Source organism: Simochromis diagramma, unplaced genomic scaffold, assembly GCF_900408965.1.
Source record: "Simochromis diagramma unplaced genomic scaffold, fSimDia1.1 OVJJ01000024.1, whole genome shotgun sequence".
Lineage (NCBI taxonomy): Eukaryota > Metazoa > Chordata > Actinopteri > Cichliformes > Cichlidae > Simochromis > Simochromis diagramma.
This window is the reverse complement of record NW_024387332.1, coordinates 2,907,521-2,925,911: the sequence shown is the minus strand read 5'-3', so window position 1 is coordinate 2,925,911 and position 18,391 is coordinate 2,907,521. Positions and strand designations below refer to the sequence as shown.

Genomic DNA, 18,391 nt, shown 5'->3' with positions numbered 1-18,391 from the left:
GGGGCTCCTGCTGCTGCTCTCGTCCTCTGCAGGCTTCCTCTTTGCACCCTGTGTAAACCTCTTCAGAAACTGGCAGAGCACCGACATGATTACTCTGCCGTCAGAGGTGTAGTCCGTAACTCTCCATCGATTTGTCATTTCCCTTTCCTCTGTGCAATACACAGTGGAAATGACTCTGGTGATGGTGTCGCCGTCGACATCCAGGGTGCAGACGCAGTTCCTCTGATCTGCCTTGAGGACAGAAAGATCTGCCTTCTCTGGAAGCAGAGGTGTGAGGAACCGTGAATGGAGGTGGGACCCTGCAGGCGGCACCATTAAACCAGCTGGTGAGTTGGTAGGAGGAGATGGAGTGGTGTTCTCCAACTGACTCTCTGGCACATGGGTGAAAGGTGTCGTCAGCAGCAGTTTGTTAAAGAATCCCCTGAAGGCAATATAAGGAAACGCCTTCGTCCCCGTAACCAGGTTGTGGTTTAACGAGAGGACCAGATTTTTCATAGAGTCCACATGGCTGGGGCTCAAAGGACGGTTCCTCAGGTTAGAAATGAACATCTGGCGTACACTGACAGGACTCACCAGCTCAGCTACGAGAAAACAAAAAGATCATCTGTGTTAATCGTGACATAATCAGACAAATTACGGATTTAAATGTCAAAACATAGCTTTATATCATCATATGCTATTTCTACACACAGACAATGAGAGGCCCGCAGCAGAACTCACTCTTTATGAAAGCCTTAAGATTGGTAGAAGGTGAGAAAAATGGCTTTGCACTGTAAATGACTAAATTTCATGTTTTAAACCAAAGATCACAGCACCAAACTCTGCTTGTTAGCATGTTTAAACAGTAAAAATGTCCTGATGATAGAATTCATTTGCAAATTCACATTTTAGCTGCATGTAAATTAAAAATGTACAGCTCATAGTAAAGAATAACTTTGTGTGTTCTTGGTGACTGTGAACAACATTTCATGATAAATGAATGTCATCCATAATATTTGTGAATTATGGACACATTGTCAGTAAGGCTGCATAGAGTTTCAGTGATGTTTAATAATGAATTCATGTTCAGCACTTATTCTTATTTTATTTAAGCATCAGTCTGTTGGAAATAAAACAGCTAAAGTCAGGTGAGAAACCTCCAGCCTGCTTATTGCATGCACACAGTTTCAATTTCTCACCGAGCACATAACATACATCTGGACACCTGTACAGACACGGCAATACACAATGCACTCACATAAATATGATATACTTGATTCAGCATCAGTAGCTATAACTGATTTTGCACATAATGCGTGCAAGATCAAATTTTGGCCACATGTCAGAGGACATCCTCGTCACCTTGACTCCCAGGGTCACGCAGGCGACGCGGAGTGATTCAGAATAAGTTTCCTATAATTATCAGATTTTTAAAAATAATAATTCTCCTTTAGTTTCGCAGTTTCTAATCATAAGTATTTTAATTATTGTAATATGTAAATATTACAAATATTTTGAAAATATCCACCTTGGCAGGAGTTTTTAAAAATCTCCGTTTTCAGTTACCGAAAACGCTGTTTACATGTGGACGAAAGGCGCAAACGCATAGAAAAATCTGCGTTTTCGTACCCGGGTATTTTTACCCGGGTACGTGTGGACGTAGCCTAAGTGCCAAACATTAGGCAGATGGCAGAGGTTGTGATACGGTTGTTGACAATCTTCTTGTCAATGCTCAACATGAATGTCTCAGCAGCAAAGCAGGAGGAACCTGAGAATTTAAAAAAATCAACAACAACAACAAAAACTAATGAAGACCTTTAATAACAAGGGTTTGAATGTCTTACTGGCTGAACCTATATGGTTGTGGTAGTCAGTGTATTAGTGTGGAAGCAACAGAACATGAAACTAAACAAGCCAAGAGTGTCACCTTGATGCATGCTCAATGATCCAGGTAAGTAAATCCCAAAAAGTTGATTCTGTTCATCAGCTTAGTCTATTCAATGTATACATCTGTCCCAAGTCTTCGTATTTCTTCAACAAAGGTTTGAATGGTAGATGTTGGCAGAAGATGCTGTCCCTGTGCTTTAATGTAAAACATACTGAAATTAGACCCATCCATACCAGGGTCTTCTGTAAATGATACACTGGCACCTTACTGTATGGTGGCACTTGTGGTTGGACTCTCTTTGTTTGAACCACAAATCACGTTTTCTAAACATTTGTGTTTTCTACACATATGGGAGGTAAATATAGATTTTACAGAGAACACACTTTGGCATCCTCTCACTGGACAAGTCACATGCTGTTCACAACTAAAGCCTGCAGTTTTCTTTGTGTGCACTCAAATGGAGTCATGTCAACTAGCGCCACCTGTGGCCAAGTGCCATAGTCTACAGCCAGGTTAACTTGTGACACAGATCTGCACCACTTTTGAATTCCTGTTTCATGCACAGTGTGTTTGTAACTTTCAATGTTGTCTGTTTGTGCATCTTGCAAATAAACCTTTGAACCTAATGAAATTATATTATGTGTTTATTTTTGGCCTGCATCAGTGGGAAATGCCAAGTTATATACATAAAGTTATAGAAATCAGCACTCCCGTTGTTCATCATGATCTTAATAACTTTTTTCCATAACAAAGAAATAGGTCTTGAACAAATATATGACACTTGGATATTTCACTAGTGTTGTAACGTCACATCCTGTTAGCTTTTCTCTGGAAATTATCATTTTATAATTCATAATGCCTCATAATGGTAATTCATCAACATGGCTGGAGAGAGTTGATTCAGTTAAAGGACTAGATGTTACAGTCCCTGATAATGCATTGCTTTAGATGGAGAGACTCTTGAGTGATGGCTGTTATGAGGAAAGGCAGCCCAGAAACTTTGTCAGCAGCACGCACCATTGTGTGCCTCAACTTTCGGTCTTTTACCCAGGCTAATCTGCCATTTTCCTTGCTTGGTTAGGTTTAGGGATTAGAGATCGATCTAGATTACCATTTTAAATTTGTGACACATCATTAGTTGTGGACTTTGGGTTCATCAGGTGTTTCGGCCGTTATCACCAGACACCCTCATCCAAGGAGGCCCTGCCAGGGTTGATCAGGCCTTGGAGTGTGTCACTGGTTTATGTTAAAAATTTTCTCTTCTTCTTTCTTCTGTTTAGTTTCCTACATTTTCTTTCTATATGTTCACTGCAACTGAGAAAAAATAATACTTACCTCTTTAGCATTTACAGAGCCTAACTTCTTCAAAGGGATAGAAAAGGTGATAGAGAGAAGTAAGACAAAAGGGGACAAGATAGGAGAGAGAAGAGCCGGGAGCGGGGCACCCGGTCTGGCTTCCCACACCACCTTATATACAGTCTGTTTAAGTGTGGTTAATTTAACAAACACTTGCAGCAGCATCTGCAGCAGTTACACAGTGATTAGTAATAAACAGAGCCAGTGTGATTGAGTCGAGAGAGTGAGTGGATTTAAGAAAGTGGGTGACTCAAGTGTGTCAGTTGGTTTGTTTTTGTTTTTTTATTGTTGAGATGAGTTAGAATTTTTTTTTGTTTGTTTGTTTTAAAGTTAATTTAATTTTCAAAACTTGCAAATGATCTTCAATTTGTAGCAGATCTACTGACTATCACATAGCAGCTGGAGCAGTCTCAAATGGAGTTCAGTCCACTACTGCCACCTGTGGCCAAGTGCCATAACCCACTACTAGATTGACTTGTGACACATCTGCAGTAGAGGCTGAGGGGCTCCACTTACACCTGGAGCATTCAAACCTACCCACAAACATGTTGAAAGGTGCAATGTGGATTGTCAAGACTGAAACCAGTCATTAAGCAAAGACAACAGGGATCTTTTTTTCTGTTTATTTAGTATGCACAACATTTGTAGTTGCCTTCTGCACAGGGGAAGTCCACGCACACTGTGTACAGCCCTGTGTACAGTCCCAGCAACACTCCAGCACATCTTGGTTGGTTGTAGGACTAGCCTTACTCAGGGCAGATACACATAGAGACACAATCAGGTCCTCAGGTGTCTAGCCGAGAAAGCTGAGTGCCAGAGAAAATCCATTGACGCTCAACCCTTTGCGAACCAAGAGAAGTGTCAGTTTTCATCAGCATTTATCCCGGAGGGGGACAAGCCGAGGACTAGCCCTTCTGCCCTGGACCTGGGCCCGCTGAAGGTCGCCAGGGATTGGCAGATGCGAGTGGACTTGGATCAGATGCTAATCTTTTCCACAGAGATCGTAACAACTACTCTGCGACCAGACCTCGTCCTTTGGGCTTACTAAAAACTTGCCACTGAGCTGAAATCTTTGGGAAATCTTTATGTAGCCTAAGCCTGCTTTAAATTTCTCAATAACTTTATCCCTGACCTGTCAGGTGTCTAAATCCAATCGAGAATCTGTGGCAAGATCTGAAAACTGCTGTTCACAAACGCTGTCCATCTAATCTGACTGAGCTGGAGCTGTTTTGCAAAGAAGAATGGGCAAAGATTCAGTCTGTAGATGTGCAAAGCTGGTAGAGACTGACCCTAAAAGACTGGCAGCTGGAATTGCAGCAAAAGGTGGTTCTACAAAGTATTGACTCAGGGGGCTGAATAATTACGCACACCCCACTTTGCAGTTATTTATTTGTAAAAAATGTTTGGAATCATGTCTGATTTTCGTTCCACTTCTCACGTGTGCACCACTTTGTGTTGGTCTTTCACGTGGAATTCCAATGAAACTGATTCATGTTTGTGGCTGTAATGTGACAAAATGTGGAAAAGTTCAAGGGTGCCCAATACTTTTGCAAGCCACTGTATATAACAGTGATGTACTGTTAGTTGCTAATTGTGAGAGGGAAGGATTCTTTAAAAAATATAATAAATGTTCTTCCTAATATTATTATTCTTCCTGTTAATAATAATAATAATAATAATAATAATTGATTAATATTAACAAAATAAAACACAATGAAATTATTGGCAAGTTGTACATAAATGATCAAACTCAATAATAAATATTTGGCTGAAAATGTTTCCCATCAGTGTTGTATGGATCAATATTGTTTAAGGCAGAGGGCATTTTAAATACTTTAGATTCAGTTAGCTGTCCACCATCAGATTTCTACAAAATGATACATATGTATCATTTGTGCATGTCAGGACCACATACCTTTGGAAAAAAAAGATTATTTTAAATATAACAATAATAAATAAAATCACATCTCCATATTGACATGATATATACAAAGTAAGTAACAATTAAAGCCACAAAACCTATGTTGTTATCACAATAAACAAACGGGGATTTCTCTAAGCGTGTGGATCATAATCACTGATAGTCTGGTCTAATTTGTAGCTTTGTTTAGAATTGTGCAAAGCTTGTTTCTGAAACCTCAATACAATTCGTGCACAACTGCTTCAAATTATTTAGTGTTTCACGAAGCATTACTTTCTCTAGACTATCACTAGTCCTAAGTATTTTGATTGCTTAACTACAGACACTTTAAGTCTCTTATTATGATGTAAATTAAAGACACTTGGAGGTTAACAATGACTATTAAGTTGTAAAAGCTTTATTTGTAATGCGACGTAATCGTTGTGTCCGCCTTTGCTGTTGTTTGATTGGTTTGACGAGAACGTATCCGTGATCTGATTGGCTTTCAATGACACAACACAGTTCCGCAAATCTAGTCTGTTTGTGTTTTGACTGTTTTTTGCAGAGAGCTTCAGAGCACCACGAAGTGTATACACAAGGAGACTGTCAGCGTTCAGCTCCTCGGTTCGTAACTATAGCTGCTAGCTATAAAACATAATGCTTTATTGAAACATGACAAATGTATCTCCAGCTGTTGGGTTTTAACTCTATTCTTCTAACACTATGAGGGACTTTTATCAGCTAATGCTAGCTAGCTATGTTAGCCGTATGTTATCTAGTGAGATAACTTTCGCGTTAGCCAATGGCTGTGTTGTGTTCCCTTGACAGCTGTTACAATTGTCACCCGAATGGGTCCGCTAGCTGCTAGTGGTACTAGCTCGCAGAATAAGAGTTTCGTGTATGTAACGGAGGCTAGGAATGTCAAGCTTCTCAGGCATGTTGTTTACTGTATGTAGCTTTGTCTCTACCGCCACACAAGCTTTTGCCCTGTGTGATTATAACGGTTTTCGACTGGTCTTATTAGCCCCGGTAGTTGCTTGGGAATGCTTCCAAAGACAAAAGAAGGATAACTGAATGTGGTTTACTAAGTGGCTAAATGCATAAAGACCCTGTGTCATTAGTTTATAGGGATGCTTCATTTCGCCAAGCCAGTTTTTGTTAGTGTCGAGGCACTGGTATTAGCATGTGTAGTATACATAGTTTGCAGTCTAAATAAATTGTCAGACCTAGAATGTATTTGTCTTACTAGGGGCATAGCAAACAGCTGCTTCAGTATTATCGTGGCATATAGCTGCACCCGGCTCTCTGGTTCAAATTCATGGTGGCAGCTGTATCCATTGGCCCCATGTCCAGCTCCTCAGATCCTGTTGGTGCTCAGAGGTTAGCTTTGAAATATAATTCCACAGCTGGAATTATATAATCACAGAATATAATTCTGTGGAATAATTCCACAGCTTGCTTAGGCTGTGTGGAAGAGTGTGTGTCCTATTGTTTTACCAGCTGATTTGGACTATCCATGGGAATTCATGGTAGGATCTATAAATGTTAGCTGTCTTATAAAGACCATGTTATACCTTTTGCCGAAGTGTACTAGGTATAAGACAACACCTTAAAATCCTCATACTTCTGTTCTGTAAGTTTACTGTCAGAACACTGTCAGATCTTACTGTCTGTGCTCTCCCAGAAGCTCAGATTTTGCAACAACCCCATTTATACTCTGGGTTTTATAGGTGTTTTTATCTTAGATTCACTGATTACATGTTTTTTAACTAATACGTCTGTGATGTTTGGTGTATTTACTTTAGTCGCACTGAATTTCTGCTTTCAGTGCTGGATTTTCCAACTACCCTTTTGAAAGAATTTGTTTTTTTATTGTTATAAGCTGAAGCCTGTTTTAGTTTTCTGTGTGAACAAAATGCGGTAATTTTGCAAAACATGCCATAAAACTAAGGCCGCTAAAGGTAGCAGTACCAGGAATTTATTCCACTGCAAAATTAAGACTGTTTTAAACTCCGCATGTCAGCGTCTCTCCACACACCACAAAAAAAAAGGTTTGAGGTCATCAATTTTCTTTATATGTTGGAAGCACAAAAGAGCACCCTTTTAATTTCTAGTCTTGACCACAGAGAGAGTCATACTGTGGCAGTATTGTTGTTTGTGAGAAACCTCTTTGTGCAACTGATGGTTAAAAAAAATGGCTAAAATAAAACATTTCTATTCATTCAGATTTTTTGTAATATACATGGAACGGTCGATTTGAGTAGTAAACCAGTGCGATTTTAGGCACTATATGCTCACAAATAACATTTGTTTTCTGAGGTTATTTAAACATATTGCGATATGTAGTGTATGGTGATGTAGCCAAAAAATGTTGCGATATTAGATTCTCCTCATATCGCACAGCCCTACCTCCTGGTAGGACATGTGGAACACCTTACCTAGAAGGTGACAGCCTTAGCCTTTGTTGGTGATGACAGTTTCAAGACACCTCCTGTCTGGAGAAACTTGCATTGCTCAAGTGTGATTTTGGCATTTAGACAGTCTTCAAATTCCAAAGGTTCCTTGGGCCCCATCTATTAACTCTCAGCTTCTTTCCATAGATTTGGATTCAGATTCAGGTCTGGGCATTCTAGCAGCTTTATTTCTTTCTCTGAAACCAATTGAGAGTTTCCTTGACTGTGTGTTTGGGATCATTGTCTTTCTTAAACTTTCACTCTTATTTTATCTTTATCATCCTGGTAAATGGCTGCAGAATTTTATCAAGAATGTCTTGGCACATTTTTCCATTCATCCTTACTTCAGTTATATGAATCGTGCCAGTGATATATGCTTAAAAACAGCTGCACCTCCCTTTTTTCATGTGTTCAAAACTTGAAAAACGATGTGTTTTCACATTATCACACTAATTTTATGAACAACTATAGTTTGATTTCTTTGCATGTATGGATTGGATGGGTTGTTAACAACATCTTGTAAGAATTTCATGTCAGTAGCACCTTTGAAATTGGTGACGGGTTCAATACTTATTTTACCCGCTGTATGTCCAGGTACTAGTTTACCATTAACTTGTTGTAGTATATGAGCTGGTATACTTACTATATCAATTCATATACTACTTCCTCTCTGTGTTAAGTCCCAGGGATGCATGTCTACATTAGCCCGGGTGGTCTTAGAAACTCTTGCAGTGTCATTTGTTCATCAATAGGGGTTCTCTGCAGTCAATACTGCTTTGAAAAGATCTTGGAGGGTGTGGTATGCCTTTATCTCCTTGAATCATAAGCTGACAGTAAAAAGTGGTTCTTGTCTATATGACAATTCAAGTTTGAATTTAGCAGAAAAATAGCTTGGTTGGTGTTGTTGCCTAACAACAAGAATGTTTATAGTTTAAGCCATGTAATTTCCCTCCACCATAATGTGTCGCATGTATAAAAATAATGATCATAATTAAAAAGCTTTAATCTTGAAAATAAAATGGTTTGGTACTGAATGAGTGGCGCAATGATCATCAACTTTTAAACTATTTATAACACCTGCATGAAATGTAATGCATAAATAATACAACAAAATGCTGTGCTCAGTTCCAAACCAAATGTAACAGGAAACAGGAAAACATTTGCACATGTCGAGGAGCGTGTCAGGTTACATTTCACTGTGTGTTATACTTGTATAACTGTGCATGTGACAAATAAAGAACCTTGAACCTTGAAAAACACTGTTGATGTTGTTGTTTTTTTGTTTTTGATCCTAATAAAGTGTAGTTTTAGAAAACACTCATTTCTGGTTGGGGAAATTTCAATTGGCTGTCGCAGCCATCAGTCTACTGTTCACCCAAACATTGTAGACATTTAAAATTATATTTGCATGATTCACTGTCTTTTTATTGTTTTGGTAGGATAAATAAGCCCAGTGCCTTTTGGCTATGGTTTCATTGTTGTTGTTACTAGACTTTGTTGTTCTGATCTTTGTAATTTGAAAATGCTTTTTGAACTAAGCAAAGAAGCAAAAAACTAACCTTGGATATTTATTTAGGAATCAATATTCTACAATCAACATTCTGCTGGATTTTACCATCTAGATTAAAAACCTAAATCTACTTCTCTTTTCTGACATTGTAACTGCTTATTTCATGTCAGTGTATACATTCAACATTCAGTTTGTTTGTCAGGTCAAGTTAGTCCAGCTTGCTAAATGTCTCTTTTTATCTTTTCAGAATATCAAACCAAAAGGACAAAATGGCCTCGGACTCTCCGCGCAGACCGAGTCGTTGTGCTGGGGGGGTTTTGGTGCGAGCACAAGCTGCTACGTAAGGACACATCTTTGTCATCTATGAGTAAACACATGCACTGTATTTCTAAATACCAAGGATAAGAAATAGTGTACTTGATGAAATTGGATGTTCGATGATTCATGTGATCTCATGAATTGAGCCTCCTTTAAGTGTTTTTACACAGTAGTGTACAAAATCTTAAGCCAGCCCTCATTACTTGATATTTTGCTATTAAAATAGATGCAGCGATTTATTGAAACATGTGCAAACATATATGGCACAAACAAACTTTGTACAATTCTCACAAGCTTGATAGTCAATATTTGGTATGAGCACTTTTATTTAAGGATATTCCAAAGCTCTTCTTTGTTCACTCACTCCTTTTGTTTCATTTCCTGACAAGATGATCCAACATTACTTCAATTATTTTGAGGTCCAGACAAGATTTGCTACACCACTGGTCAAATGCAGTTCCAAACTATGGAAGAGCCTCCATTGTGTTTTACAGATGACTGTGATACACTGTTCTTTGCCTTTAACGTATCAAGAATTTAAAATTTGGATTATTCACTCAGTAGTTGATTTAATTAACACGTCTGTGTTGCTGTTGATTTTTGGTCCAGTTTTTGTGTAGTCTGGCATACTCCAGCCTTTTCCATTTTTTTCAAGGACACACTCCGCATCATGCCGAGATCATGTTTTCAGCTCAAAGCTCTTTGGAAAAACACTGAAAGACCCCTAGAAAGACGGGCGAACTACTGCTCAAGAACACTTCAAAAATTACAAAAAGTCCAGCTCTTTGAAAGCAAAATGTAAAGAAAAGAGGGGCTATTCTTGACTGTACATCCATTTGATACTTACTTTTGCTTTGCTCATGTAAAACCCTATGCATTAATGTTAGGGTGTAATTCCAATGCATTCTGCACGTTTGTTATGAGCTTTTTGTTTTTACAGGGAGCAGTCTTACATGGAGAGTGTTGTGACCTTTCTGCAGGATGTAGTACCTCAGGTAACTTTCCTCTTTTTTTAAATTCAGTTTTTTTACTGAATAGACAACAACATTATTAGCAATTAGCATACAACATTGAAAAACCACACTGAAAACAAATGCTAAATATTTTCACAGCCTGTCCCTAATTTTATCAGTTTTATTGATACTCGATGTACATTGATTAGAAACCAGAAAGGCAACAGGGAGGGCCTGGTTGAAAATGCAAATGCTAATACAGTGTTGCAGATAGGTCTTGCATCCTTTAGTATTATTCCTCAGTGTTGTTCATGTTTTTGCTGCGTCTGTTTTGCCTTCTTTCTTTCTACAGGCATATACTGGGGCTCCACCCACTGATGAGAAAGAGAAAATCATTTGGGTTCGATTTGAGAAAGCTGACATCAATGGTATGAACTCATGACTCAAATATTGAAAAGCCGTAGTCATCCTCTGTGTATACACTGATCTACTAATTTAAAACTTTAAAAAGTCTGTAATACGTTATGCCTTTCCAACAATGTATTGTAACAGTGTTACAAGTTTTAACTTTACTGTTATTTACTATTGCTCATTACACATTTTCTGTTTGCAAAGACACTGCACGCAACCCAGAGTTTATGGAGATGCACAGTGGCACTACTGACCCTCCACTCTGCCTCATGATTGGCTATACTGATGGAATGCAGATCTGGAGCGTATCTGTAAGTTGCATCTAATTGGTCCTTTTTTTTTACTTGATCCTTTTCTGCCTTAACTTTTCATAGCTGTGATCAGTTTATTTTCAGTGTAAGCATCAGTTAGTTCACTGCTGAGCAAGTTTTTTTTAAACCTTTCTAAAGAAAGTGAAGCTTTTCAAATTACAAAGTTTCGATAACTCATCTATAAATATGTCTGTGTGATTTTCTGTGACTCATTAGTGATACTCCTTTTTTGAGAGTGTCATCAACCAATATTGCCAATCTGAAAGATTAAAATAAACACAGCTTTTACTATGTCAGCAGTCAGCATTTGTTAAGCTTGTGCAGTTGGAGGAAATAAACTTACTGGGCACTTACTGGGCTCAGAACTCAAATGTTGGCTACGAACATTTGCTACTCTTGGACCTGACAGGACCTGACTAAAAAATGCATATTAATTTGTAACTTGCTATAGCCAAAATACTTGCTGGCAGTTCATTGAATGAAATGCTGGCTTGTTAAAATTTAAGTACCAATGGTGTCCATTTATTCTACTGTAATGTGCTGTCATGATAGCTGTGTTGGAAAACGTTTCTTTTTTTTCCAGAGTGTTTGCTAGTGGTTATCTAGTAATTAGTTATTAGTTATCTTGCTAATTGAATTAATTGAAATTCTCAAGAAAATGTTTTGAATATTTTATATCTTTATGGTTGAAAAAATAATGAAACTGTACACAACTATAGTCACATACTTTGAAAAGAGAAGCAAGAATGAAATAAAATCACACTCAAGTAGGTTCGAAGATATTAAGAAGTAATATTGCAAATGAAGCTTACTAAAATAAACTTAAACAACTAAATATGTTCTTATGAACCCCTGTGGCTAACCCGGATCTAACCTAATCATCACTTCATGCTTTAAAGTCAAGAATGTGTTGCAGTGTAGGTCCGTGTCCACTAGCCGGCGATGTTGACCATGTTATGGGTTCTTTGATACAGATAGCAGCACTTCTTACAGCTCGTATCATGTCTGAGTACTATGTTAGGCATGTCCACCTTTTTGTGAGTAAAGGCTACGGAGAAAATGAAAAAAAGAGTAGAAACTCACACAGCAGTGGCAGTGATTGACCCACATCTTCACGGGCAAGTGTGGCCACTTCAAGAATTCTCCTTGCAGTACAGAATAGATTGCAAAAGAGATTCAACACCTAATGCTCCTTTTAATGTTGTTCTTTCAGTGCCTGTGTTTATCACAGGTTTAAAAAGCCTGGCACTGACCCGTGCCTTCCTTCAGGGTCGAGTCTTTTTAACGGTGTGGGAATCAGTTCATTACAGCTGTTAGCTACTGCTGAAACTCTCCTACATGTCCATCAAAATTCATGTAATCACATTATCACGATATGTATCAAGACTGTACAAACCTATGATTTATTTTTAAAGCAACAAAATTTACTTTCATAGCTGGATGATATAAAAATGATATAAGACTAGTGAGGAAATTGTGATTGTGCAGTTCAGTTAATGAAGGATACATAATTGCAATATTAAGCAAGTACTAATCATAATAATATGACTTTAACCATCTTAACAATTATCAAATAATATTATTAATATTATGATAAAAAAATTAATGAGTATATTAATTAATGATGTTTTAAGAAAAATGTAGCTGGTTCTATTGTGTGTCCAGGATAATTTATAAATGTATTGTGAGTGATACCTGCAGTTCTGCCACACTGCAATGTCATGTTGAATGTAGCCACAAGGTGGAGACCTATTGATAGGCTGCCATGTTATGACATGCTACTGATTGACAAGATATGGATTAATGTGACCTCTGTTAGATAATAATTATCTGTGGCAAAACGAGTCAAAGTAAAATGTTGTTTAGGGCAAAAGTGTTCTGTTTGGCTCGTATTTCTTTTTACATAATGTTGGTGAAAAAGTAGTTCCTGTCTTCAAATGTGTTTTTGTAACTTGGACAGTGTTAAACCTCGTAGAGTCCTCACCCAGAGTGGGCAAGTTATTTAGTCTTTATAAAAAACAACTTCTTCAAAGTCAGACTTGGAAAATCATTAGAAGATTTTGTCAGCTTTGTAACTTAACAAATTATCCACAACACTGCGAAGGCTTCGCTCACCAAGTATCGCCTTTCATGTGGAGGCTGTCACAGAAATATGCAAACTTCACATACATCCTGTGAGATCTAAACACACCGAAGTCCTTAATCAGTCTCTTTATAAACATCCACAGGCCACGGCTAAAAAGACACACTCTTACTTTATTCATGATCACACACGTTGACCAGAATGATGTGGCAAATCTCGTGTTGTGAGCAGACTTTCTGTTGCATTGTGGAGGAAAGGATTACAGCTGTTTTAGCAATGCTACACACACCCGGTAAAATAGCCTTCTCTGCCTTTCTGTTGCAACTGACACCAATTCTGCAGCAAAGGCTGGCCTGTTATTGCACACTTTCCTTTTCTATTGTTTTCCTTTTAAGTTTTCAGAGTTTCCAGGATGTTTATGGGTTATGTTTTTTTCACAGGCTTTTTAAGTAAGCACCTAAGGTGCCTTGCTCTCTGGCTTTTGAGTGGCCGTGAAGTGTTTGTGACAGTTGCTAAGCCAACACCCTCTGTAATGGCTCACCAGAGTACGAACACACATTTACACACATGCTTTCACAGACTCATGAGGCGGGGACTCTGACTGGTTGTATGGATACTGACAGAGGTGTTCAGGTGATGTAGATTACCGTCACCTCTCACTGGAGAGGTGTCACCGAGCACTGCGTGATAAGAGGCAGTCTGTCATAGACTAATTGTCTGCGATTGTGTTGATGAAATGCTAAAGTAAAATGCCTGTTCGGAGTGTGAGTCGATGTGTCGAGGAGTTGGAGCCATCTTACAAAAAGGGTCAAAAACCCTCTCCTTTATAATTCAGAAATATTAATACATGGATGGGCATGGGGAGTTTTTGTAATCCAGACACTGATATGCAAGTTACACAGAAGGAGAGAGCTAATACAATCTGTTTAATCTGCCATAGCTGTGCAGGGTTATTTATGTTTAATCAGTTTGAATTTATGTGCCTTCCCAAGGCTAATCATTGTCTGCTAATCCTGTTTATTAGAGCCTACTAAAATAGCATTTATTAGACTAACACTAAAATTCAAGTGTTAATCTTCATTTGAAAACTCTAGGGTCTGATATAGGTGTGCTTATTTTTTTCCCCTCCACAAACTCAAACCATGAACCAATTTCATAAATAACTAAACATTTGTTATGTGTAGTTATTTATTTCTTCAACTACTCTCTGCTTTGATGATTGTGTTTGTGGTGTTCCACACACAAGGGAAGTCGCAGAGTGGACAAACTATGCAACATCAGCACTCATCTCTCCCATTACTTTTTAATTTTCATTTGTCGGGCATCGTAAATGCTGACACTGATAGATAAGCAACCGATAATATTGGCCCGTTTTAAACTGTCTCCCCCCCCAGTGACTATATAATATGTAAATCTACAGTAAAAAAAACCCCAACAACTTTATTTTAAAATACATAGCACATAGTGGTGGGACTCTCAGATTGTTGCACATGAGCACTGAAGCAAAGTGCTTTCCTCCACAAGTCTCATTCACCCAATCACACAGACGTTCATGCAGTGCTTTTAACCATACTTAAGCGCATTTAAACATACACCCTCACACCCCTATGGATGCATCAAATGCAACTTAAAGTTCAGTTGCAATCCACTGACCTTCCAACTAGAGATCACCCACTCACCATCTGGAGCACAGCCACCCCAATTTTAAATCAGTTTTGACAGTTGAAAATTTTAAAAGCATACCGAGCATACATACAGAAATATTCATCAGGACTTCCGAATGGAAAAGTGGTGTGCAATGGAGACCAGGGGTTCCATTACCCTTACCTGTATTTTTATTCGCTTGAGGATTTGTATTTTAAAACCAACATAAAAAAGAAATATATGTATAGTTTGGTGATTCTTTATCAGGTTTGACGTTTCAGTTAGTATTTAAGTGACTGTTTGTGGACAGTGAAGGGACAGAGGGGGACTGGCCATTCTGCCTGTGTCAGGAAAAAGGACCTGAGTAAACCTAAATTCCTTGCACATGTATTTGTGTGTTAGTAAGTGTCTTAGCAGTGGGCACCTTTTCCTGGTTGCTTCCTTTGCAAGATGTGGAGTGAAAGAGTAAAAGCAGCTCAGTCACCTGCTTATGAGCTCCTGGAGTAAACCAATGGGCCAGGTGGGGGGAGCTTTGGTTATGGTGTTCCTAATTTATATATAAGTGATTGAAGTATATATGTTATTGAATTATTTATAGGACTTTATATGAATAGAAATATGTCTTCTGTGTGTTGTATTGTGGTTTGATATTTACTTATGTGGACGTTTGTTTTCTCGTTTGGTTTGCTAACCCCAGACTTGGGTAATTCCCGATGCTCACCTGAATGGGTAGAGTATAAAAGGAAGCCAGTTTAGAGTGGTTGGTTTTTGGTTTGTGTTGGTGTGTAACCAATAATAAAGCCCACCAGTTGATGGATAGATTTTATTCCAGCCTCATGTCATCTTGTTTGAACCTACACATGACCGTCAGCCGAGCTGACACGGTGTGAAGTTATGAACCTGCATTCAATCCATCTACCTTTCTTCTGTGAGCTCTCTTTCAGTCCTGGTTATATGCAGTTCTCTTCTATTATTATGGTATTGTGCTACAATATGCAGCAATATGGTGCTAAATCAGTGAAGAGGAAGACTATTGCTTATAATAAATCTGAATAATGCTATATTTCAAATGCTTAAATATGGTTTAGCTGAATTTTCCTGAGAAGGAAAGACACTCAGCATATTTATTAGGGTTTAAGGATCCACACATTTTGATGAGCAGCACTTAATGTAAACTTTTAAATTTTCAACAGCATTCCTAAAGGTGCTTTATATTCTACTATGTTGGAAAGTATTATTGGAGTTGCACAGATGTGCTCTCCAAACTGGTGATCCTTACTCAGCATCGTTGGTGTCGATAGACAGATGACTGAGGGTTCAGATCTGGTCCTTACATTATGAAGAGAAAACAGAGTGGCACATTTCAATTTGCGTTGCAGATCTGCATCATAAGCAGTTCACCAATCTGTGCGTTTATCACCTCAGTGGTTGTGTTATGGGAGAGCAAGCACCTGCTACTGTCAGGCACCTCCTCGCTCCAAACCCCCCAATATGTCCAGCGCTGTATTCGTGCGAGTATCCACTTGTGAATATGGCCCAGATATCTGTTCACAGCTTAAGGCATTACATTTGAGAGATTAAAACAGAAGAGCAGACACTGTGATTTCACAAAAACATTATGTGCCACAAATGAAATGAATATAATGAATAACTATATGCAGGAAAAACAAGTTTGAAAAAGCAATTTGTCATATTGCATACGCTGGCCGCTAATGTAATATTGGGTATGTTGTTGAAGGCAGTGGATGTCATATAGAGCCATGTAAGGCGAGGATGAGCAGTGGGGTAATGCACAATAACCTGCCGCATTAACCTCCAGCCATCCCCTCTTCTCATTTTAATCCAGCAAATTCCATTATTCCCCCTTGCAGGACCATTTGCCTGCATAGGAATCGTACCCTGCTGCCAACCTCCTTTTATTCCTGCTATCAGTGCTTGTATAACCTGCCTGTGTCTTCAGTGTTAATCTACCGCAGCTGGGCCTCAAGCACTTTGAATAAAAACACAACTCCAAATCCGCCACTTTGAAAAGGCTACTAATTGCACAAAAGAGCGATCATCCCCTCAGATGGGTTTAAAGACTTAAAACAAACAGATTAAAGCACTAGTAAAGTGATAATGCGGGGTTCACTGTAATTTAATGCATAAAAGAGAAAGAAAAGTAGGGCATTGTATGCTTAGAACAATGTGCCATTACATACACCAGACACTGCCAGGAACTAATATACTGGCATCACATATAAATGGATGAAGACTAAACCCAGCTGGACACACACACACACACACACACACACACACACACACACACACACACACACACACACACACACACACACACACACACACACACACATTAAAGTGCTTTTCACTGTGGTTAAATTTGCTCTGTAATAAAGACCAGAAATGCAGCAAACTTAAAAATCTACTCTAAGTTCAACTCTATTATTCTTACTGTTTATCTGTAAATGTAATTTCAAGTCTGTGCAAATGTGGTAGAATGAACATGTTTATTCAGTGAAGGCAGATGATGATGGCAGTGAGAAACAGACAAGCTCACTCCCCTTACACATCAACTGTACAACAGTCAAACATATAAACAAACAGCTGCTGGTTATGTAGTTTTTATTTCTCTACTAATTTTTTATGTATTGTGGTGTGTTTTTTTTTTTTTTTTTTCAGTAAATAATTGGCTGCACTATATAAGCTGGACTGTTTAACTGTTTTTAGTACTGAACAGATTGTGTGTTCATGTACTCAAATGGCTCAAGAAGGCAATCCGAGTGGAAGATGAAGAAAAAAGGAAATAATGATTGCGTTTTTATTATTCTCAAAATGTGTCTCTAACATTGAGTATTAAAAAACCTTTTATAAATTGATGATGTCAGAGTCTTAGGGTTATTTATTTATTTTTTTAATGCATTGGTGTAAATTTTATGCATTTTACAATTTGGGTATTTTATTGGCGCAAACATCAGAACATTTCGAATGAAACTCAGTCGTACACCTGGGCAGGGATTTTCAAATACTGAGGTTGGGAGTCTCCCCAACAACTCTCTTAGGCTCAGTTTCCCCAGACATGAATTAAGCTGACTTCTAGACCATAACTTCTTTCCATATTCATTGAATTTTTCTTTTAGAGTAGGACTAGGCTTAATCCATGCCTGGGAAGCTGCTGATAAACCTGCTGAAAATTTAGACTTGAAACTAAAACTGGCATTTCCAAATGTTTTGTTTGCCTTTTAATTTATTAAATTAAGTCTGCTATTTCACTCCATGTGGTTCATATTTCTGGGTGGGAAATTACCTAAGATATCATCAAATATTTATGCAACTAAAAGAAATAAAATGCACGTGAAACAAATTAAATGAAAATGTTAGCCTTGACTTTATTAAGGAAAAACTACAATACACTGCATATTTGTAATGAGAAAATTGAATTACTGCGGTCATTTACACACATTTAAGGGTGTTTTATTAATTTGTGAGCATGACTCGTGGTAGAGTGAAATACTTTATTTATCCTTCCCACTGTCCACTTTCCTTCTCAAAGTCGGACTGAAGCCTGTTTTGTGGCTACTGGTCTTG

At 38.2% G+C, this 18,391-nt stretch overlaps 1 protein-coding gene across 5 annotated transcripts in view; it reads left to right on the top strand.

Moving 5' to 3' along the window:
* The first annotated feature begins 5,614 nt into the window (after positions 1-5,614).
* The window catches only part of bcas3 (BCAS3 microtubule associated cell migration factor), a 323,554-nt gene continuing 310,777 nt past the window's right edge, over positions 5,615-18,391 (top strand). For all 5 annotated transcript variants that reach the window (XM_040006481.1, XM_040006480.1, XM_040006484.1 and 2 more), the window contains exons 1-5: positions 5,615-5,747; positions 9,334-9,426; positions 10,345-10,399; positions 10,710-10,785; positions 10,973-11,079. In XM_040006481.1, the coding sequence (XP_039862415.1) occupies positions 5,632-5,747; positions 9,334-9,426; positions 10,345-10,399; positions 10,710-10,785; positions 10,973-11,079 (447 nt within the window). In that variant the 5' untranslated portion in view covers positions 5,615-5,631. The remainder of the gene's footprint in view (positions 5,748-9,333; positions 9,427-10,344; positions 10,400-10,709; positions 10,786-10,972; positions 11,080-18,391) is intronic.